This window comes from Conger conger, chromosome 2, assembly GCF_963514075.1.
Source record: "Conger conger chromosome 2, fConCon1.1, whole genome shotgun sequence".
NCBI classification, from domain to species: Eukaryota; Metazoa; Chordata; class Actinopteri; order Anguilliformes; family Congridae; genus Conger; species Conger conger.
In genome coordinates, this window is record NC_083761.1 from 89,624,160 (window position 1) to 89,631,659 (window position 7,500).

At 51.2% G+C, this 7,500-nt stretch overlaps 1 protein-coding gene across 1 annotated transcript in view; it reads right to left on the reverse strand.

Moving 5' to 3' along the window:
• Positions 1-7,500, reverse strand: part of kif19 (kinesin family member 19) — a 51,628-nt gene that overhangs the window by 5,038 nt on the left and 39,090 nt on the right. The window contains 1 exon segment of the mRNA XM_061231517.1: positions 374-482. Within this exon segment, the coding sequence (XP_061087501.1) occupies positions 374-482 (109 nt within the window).

Here is a 7,500-nt window from a genome sequence, read left to right on the forward strand (position 1 = left end):
GGGGAGGGGTGAGGGCATAGGGGTGAGGGCATAAGGGGTGAGGGGGTAAGGGGGTGGGGGGTGAGGGGGTAAGGGGTGAGGGCGTGAGGGCATAAGGGGTGAGGGGGTAAGGGGGTGGAGGGGTGAGGGGGTGAGGGGTAAGGGGTGAGGGGTAAGGGGTGCGGGCGTGAGGGCATAAGGGGTGAGGGGGTGAGGGGTGAGGGGTGAGGGGTAAGGGGTGAGGGCGTGAGGGCATAAGGGGTGAGGGGGTAAGGGGTAAGGGGTGAGGGGTAAGGGGTGAGGGCGTGAGGGCATAAGGGGTGAGGGGGTGAGGGCGTGAGGGGGTAAGGGGTGAGGGCGTGAGGGATAAGGGGTGAGGGGGCGGAGCTCTAACCGTGGCGGGTCAGCAGGGCGTCGGGTCCCGTGTCGCTGCTGCTGTCGTGGGAGGAGTCCAGGTGGCTGCTGACGCTGTGGCTCAGGTGGCTGTGCCGGAGGCTGCTGCCCTGAGAGGGAGCGGGGGGTGGGGGAGAGGGGGGGTGAGACGGAGTACTCAAACTCATCAAATACAGCGAATAAACTCCAACATCCACATTTAATATTAACTGCAGCACCAGGTCTACTTCCCCTTCTGAAAATCCAATGCATCATTACATACTGCGCAGTCCGTAAGTATTTGGACAGTGGTACAACTTCTGTGCCCGGTTGCATAAAACACCTTAAGTTTACATTTTTTTTTTACATTTTAGTCATTTGGCAGACGCTGTTAAACCAAAGCGACTTACAAGTGCATAGGTTCTTCCACAAGTTAAAGCATCACATGCATAACTAGTAAAATACACATGAAGTGTTGTTCTAAACATACAATCATCATAAGTGCAATTCAATTTTTATTTATTATTTAAAAAAGCGGGGGGGGGGGGGAAATCAGGAGGTAGGGCTAAGATACAGTTTGAAAAGGTGTATTTTTAGTCTGCGTCGAAATAGGGGGAGGGATTCTGCTGTCCTGACAGTGGTAGGCAAGTCATTCCACCACTGAGGAACCAGAACAGAAAACAGGCGCGAACGTGCAGCTCGACCGCCAGGTGCTTGTAGTGAGGGAACCATAAGGTAACCAGAGCCGGCAGACCGGAGTGGTCTAGCTGGGGAGTAGGGAGTGATTAAGGATTGTATGTAAGGTGGGGCAGTCCCCTTAGCAGCCTGAAAAGCCAACACTAGGGCCTTGAATCAGATGCGTGCGGCAATAGGAAGTGGGGTGACATGAGCCGACCTGGGCTGACTGGTGATCAGGTGGGCTGCAGCATTCTGGATCAACTGGAGGGGCTTGATGGCACAAGCTGGGAGACCGGCTAGGAGGGAGTAATCCAGGCGGGAAATGACGAGCGCCTGGACTAGGAGCTGGGTGGCTTTCTCCGTCAGGAGATGACGGATACGGCGTATATTGTAGAGGAAGAACCTGCAGGTTCTGGCAGTGGAGGATACTTGTGGAGCCAGGGTGAGGCAGCTATCAAGAGTCATGGGAGGAGGAAACTACAAAGTCCTCAACAGTCAGTGAGAGGTCGATTGTCAGAGAGGACTTAACAGGGATGTAGAGAAGCTCAGTCTTGGCAAAGTTAAGCTTCAGGTGGTGGGAAGTCATCCACGCAGAGATATCAGCCAAGCAGGCAGAGATCTGTGTGGTGACCTGGGTATCGGGGGGGAAGGAAAGAAAGAGTTGGGTATCATCGGTGTAAGAATGGTAAGAAAAGCCATGGGAAGAGATAACAGAACCAAGAGACATGGTGTATGGAGAGAAGAGGAGAGGACCGAGAACTGAGCCCTGAGGGACCGCAGTTTGTAGGGGGTGAGGATCAGAGACTGAGCCCCTCCAAGTCACCTGGTAGGAACGACCAGAGAGGTAGGAGGAAAACCATGCCAGTGCAGATCCTGTGACACCCATCCCAGTCAGCGATGAGAGCAGAGTCTCATGGTTGACTGTATCGAAGGCGGCCGACAGGTCGAGGAAGATGAGGACAGAGGAGAGGGATTTTGCTTTAGCAGAGTGGAGTGCCTCCGTGACTGTGAGCAGGGCGGTCTCAGTGGAGTGGCCACTCTTGAAGCCGGACTGCTTGGGATCATGGAGATTGTTGTGGAGAAGATAAGTGGACAGTTGGGAGCAGACCGCCCGTTCCAGAGTTTTAGTGACTCTGGGCATGGTGCCGGAAGAGAGGGAGGTGTTGATTAGAGAGGAGAGAAAAGGGAGAATGTCATTAGAGATAGATTGTAGAAGGGGAGAGGGGATGGGGTCAAGAGGACAGGTGGTCGGGTGGTGGGATGTAAGGAGTTTCAAAGTGTCGGAGTCAGAGAGGGGAGAAAAGGAGGATAGGGAGTTGGGGAAGGTAGGAGGGTCAGCAGGGGGAGAGGGTGGGGAGAAGGAATTGCGAATGGCATCGACCTTCTTTTCAAAGAAAGAGACAAAGTCTCTGGAGGGCACTTAAGTGTTCCCCTTAACTCTGACACTTAAGGGTTGATTTCCTACCTTAGCTAAGGGAATTACCTGAGGGTGTTGCATTTAAACCCTTAGACGTTTTTCTCAGGTCAGGGAAACAGTTAAGTAAGATGTGGAGGAAATAACAGATTCGATTAACGCTAGAAATATAGCCGTGAAGACAATCCAGGAGGTCGTTAAAAATATGGGAATATACGTATCTGCGAAAAAAGAATTGAGCAATTAGCTATAGGAGGGAATCCAGCAAAACCAGTGAGAACTAAAGTAGCCAAATAGCTATCTAGTTAACTACCCATAGATAACTATAGCGAGCCATATTCGATCAAGTAACGTAAAAATTAATTTTTGTAACGTTTGAAGCCCAAATGATTGGCTACAATTCTACGGCGCTGTTGAAACCAAACTAACATTGTCTGATAGGAAGTGAACCGCCCCCAGCCGATTTATCAGTGTCCACGAAAGTGATCAATATACATTTTTGGGAAGGACTCATCGGTTCTGGCTGGTATACCAGGCGGTTTCGACTAGTGGACTCAGATCAACAGAGCCGATGGACATTTACATTTACATTTTAGTCATTTGGCAGACGCTTTTAATCCAAAGCGACTTACAAGTGCATAGGTTCTACCACAAGTCAAAGCATCACATCCAGAACTAGAAAAATACACCTGGACTGCTGTTCTAAACATATAGTTGTCATCATAAGTGCAATTTTATTTTATTTTTTTTTATTTATTTTTTTTTTGGGGGGGGGTTAGACAGGGATAGGGGTATCAGAAGGGGGGGGCGGGGTACATCAGGAGGGGGGACTAAGGTAGAGTTTGAACAGGTGTGTTTTGAGTCTGCGTCGAAATAGGGGGAGGGATTCTGCTGTCCTGACAGTGGTAGGCAAGTCATTCCACCACTGAGGAACCAGAACGGAAAACAGGCGTGAACGTGCAGCTCGACCGCCAGGTGCCCGTAGAGAGGGAATCGTAAGGCGACCGGAGTGGTCTAGCTGGGGAGTAGAAAGTGATCAGGGATTGTATGTAATGTGGGGCAGTCCCCTTAGCAGCCTGAAATGCCAACACTAGGGCCTTGAATCGGATGCGTGCGGCAATAGGAAGCCAGTGGAGGCCAATGAGAAGCGGGGTGACATGAGCCGACCTGGGCTGACTGGTGATCAAGCGGACTGCAGCATTCTGGACCAGCTGGAGGGGCTTGATGGCGCACGCTGGGAGACCGGCTAGGAGGGAGTTGCAGTAATCCAGGCGGGAAATGACGAGCGCCTGGACTAGGAGCTGGGTGGCTTTCTCCGTCAGGAGATGACGGATGCGGCGTATATTAAACAGAAAGAACCTGCAGGTTCTGGCAGTGGAGGATACTTGTGGAGCCAGGGAGAGGCAGTTATCAAGAGTCACCCCAAGATTCTTTGCCGTACGGGAGGAGGAAACTACAAAGTCCTCCACAGTCAGTGAGAGGTCGATTGACGGAGAGGACTTAGCAGGGATGTAGAGAAGCTCAGTTTTGGCAAGGTTGAGCTTCAGGTGATGGGAAGTCATCCATGCAGAGATATCAGGCAAGCAGGCAGAGATCTGTGTGGTGATTTGGGTGTCAGGGGGGAAGGAAATGAAGAGTTGGGTGTCATCAGCGTAGGAGTGATAAGAGAAGCCGTGGGAAGAGATAACAGAACCAAGAGACATGGTGTATAGCGAGAAGAGGAGAGGCCCAAGAACCGAGCCCTGCGGGACTCCAGTTCGTAGGGGTTGAGGGTCGGAGAGTGCGCCCCTCCAAGTCACCTGGTAGGAGCGACCAGAGAGGTAGGAGGAAAACCAAGCGAGTGCAGAACCTGTGACACCCATCCCAGCCAGCGATGAGAGCAGAATCTCATGGTTGACTGTATCGAAGGCGGCCGACAGGTCGAGGAAGATGAGGACAGAGGAGAGGGATTTTGCTTTAGCAGAGTGGAGTGCCTCAGTGACCGCGAGCAGGGCGGTTTCAGTGGAGTGGCCACTCTTGAAGCCAGACTGGTTGGGGTCATGGAGATTGTTGTGGAGAAGATAGGTGGACAGTTGGGAGCAGACCGCCCGTTCCAGGGTTTTAGCGAGAAAGGGAAGAAGAGAGACAGGCCGGTAGTTGTTCAGGGCAGAGGGATCGAGAGTAGGTTTTTTGAGGTGGGGAGTGACTCTGGCCCTCTTCAGGGAAGAGGGCATGGTGCCGGAAGAGAGGGAGGTGTTGATTAGAGAGGAGAGAAAAGGGAGAATGTCCTCAGATATAGATTGTAGGAGGGGAGAGGGGATGGGGTCAAGAGGACAGGTGGTCGGGCGGTGGGAAGTAAGGAGTTTCAGCGTGTCGGCGTCAGAGAGGGGAGAAAAGGAGGTTAGGGAGTTGGGGAGGGTAGGAGGGTCAGCAGGGGTGGAGGGTTGGGAGAAGGAATTGCGAATAGCATCGACCTTCTTTTCAAAGAAGGAGACAAAGTCATCAGGTGTGAGTGATGAGGGGGGTGGGAGGGGAGGGGGGGCCAGAAGAGAGGAGAAAGTTGAAAACAGTTTGCGGGGATTAGAGGCGGCTGCGTTAATTTTCGAGTGAAAGAAGGAAGATTTAGCTAGAGAGACAGAGGAATGGAAAGATGATAAGAGGGCATGGAAGGAAGCCATATCACTGGGGAGACAGGACCTTTTCCATTTTCTCTCCGCCGCCCGCAGTTCGGTTCGGACAGCTTGTAGAGCATCAGAAAGCCAGGGACTGGGGGGGGAGGCCCGAGCTAGTTTGGTGGTGAGGGGACACAGAGAGTCAAAGGAAGATGAGAGGGAGGACATGAGAGTTGTAGCCGCATCATCGGTAGACAGTCGAGAGAAAGACTCCGCAGATGGTAGGGAGGAGAGGATTGTAGATGAGAGGGTGGAGGAAGACAGGTGGCGTAGGTTCCGTCGACAGGTGACAGTGGGTGGTGGGAGAGATGGATGGGTGTTAGAGGAGAGTGGAAGAGAGAAAGAGATGAAGGAGTGGTCAGATATATGGAGTGGTGTTACAGAGAGGTTGGTTGTTGTGCAGCTCCTTGTGAAGATGAGGTCAAGAAGGTTGCCTGCTTTGTGGGTGGGAGGGGAAAGAGTAAGGGTAAGGTCAAAAGAAGAGAGGAGGGAGAGAAAGGTAGACTGGGTGGACTCTGAGTTGAGGTTGAAGTCACCCAGGAGGATCAGGGGGGTGTCATTGACAGGTGAGGAGCTGAGGAGGATGTCCATCTCATCCAAAAAGTTCCCCAGAGGACCCGGGGGGCGATAAACAACAATGATAAACAGTTTGCACGGCAGAGTAACAGAAACCGCATGAAATTCAAAAGAGGAGAAGGAGAGGGATGAGGAGAAGACACTAGATCTCCATGAGGATGAGATTAGGAGACCTGTGCCACCTCCTCTGCCAGAGGATCTGGGTGTGTGGGAAAAAGAGAAGGCAGAGGAAAGGGCAGCCGGGGTGGCCGTGTTCTCTGGTGAGAGCCACGTTTCAGTTAAAGCAAGAAAGTCAAGGTTGAGGTGGGAGGCATAGGCAGATATGAAGTCTGCTTTCTGGACGGCGGACTGGCAGTTCCAGAGGCCACCAGCCACACAGAGATCAATACCAGGGGATCTGGGAGGGAAGATGAGGTTAGAGATATTCTGCCCATGTTGGCGGGAGGCAAACCTCCTACCTGACTGGGACCTGGGGAGAGGAGAGAGGACAGGGATGGGAAGGAAACACATGGAGGGAACTAGGGAGGACAAGGGGAATACTACACAGTGGAATGAGGGCAGGCAGCAAAAACAAAATCAAACATCAGGCTCTCGGACACCCGTAGATAGACACCCTCGACTTTGTACACCTGCGACTTCGTACGCCGAGGCAAGTAGCCGAGGCTGCCGCACACAGCTGCCGCTGGTGCGCTACACAACTGCTTAAATAACACTGACGCTGAATACAGAAAATGCAACCAACCCACTGCAGAACACTAATGCACACTGAAGTGAGTTCAGGTGTGCCAGTAATTATACCCTGAGCAGGGTGCAAAGTATTGGCTCCTCCTACAACAAAAGCTGTGGCCTGCCAGCCAGTAAAACAATAGCCTAACTTAATAGCCTAGCTTACCTGAGAGAAACAAACACCTAACCCAGTTTCACTGAATCTAAATAAACACCACTTGTAATAGCTAACAAACAAACAAGTACACAACAGAACACTATAATGACAACTAAACTGAATTTAGAATCAGCAAGCAAACAAATAATACTTAACTAATCCAGGAGAAAATGCAACCAACCCACTGCAGAACACTAATGCACACAGTATCAGAGAAGTCATTTAAGAAGTAGCTAACTATGAAATATGAAATTAATGAATTTGCCTAGTATAATCACTCTCTTCTCTGTAGACCTAGCACTGCTTTGAAACTTTTAGCACTGCAGTGCAATTAAAAGTTGTAATATACATGGTATATTGGGTGATCGAGTTCGACTTCCAGGTTGTTTGCGATTTCGTGAATAGATTGACATGCAAATCTATGTTCAAGAATGAACATTTCGTCTGTCACTTAAGGGTGTTTTTGAGGGTTTCTGACATTTCACTTTAGGAAAGCCTTAAGAGACACTTAAGGGTTTGTTGTGCAACCCTCTTAAATTTAAGGAAAACTTAAGGGAAACCTTAAGGGGAAATTACACTTAAGGTGTTTTATGCAACCGGGCACTGTACCCCGTCTGATTAAATTAGAGCTAGTATTAGATACACCGCCCACACCCCGTCCCTCAGCGGCCCAAAGGAGAGCGACACGCCTTCTTTAAGCCGTCTCGTCTCCCCCAGGGCGCCCCATGTGCTTTTTGTGCGGTGATCTACTAACCCTGCCAAGTCCCTCCCTCTGGAGCAAGGAGCCAGTTATGATGCTCCACGTGAGCCGGCCAGACTTGGCTTTTGGCAGGACCAGGAATCGAACCCCGGTCCCCATTGTGCAACTGCGGTGAACTGCAACCGCAAGTCCGCTGCGTCTTAGCCTGTTGCACCACCACGGCCCCGTGGGGCACTGTTCTTTTGGC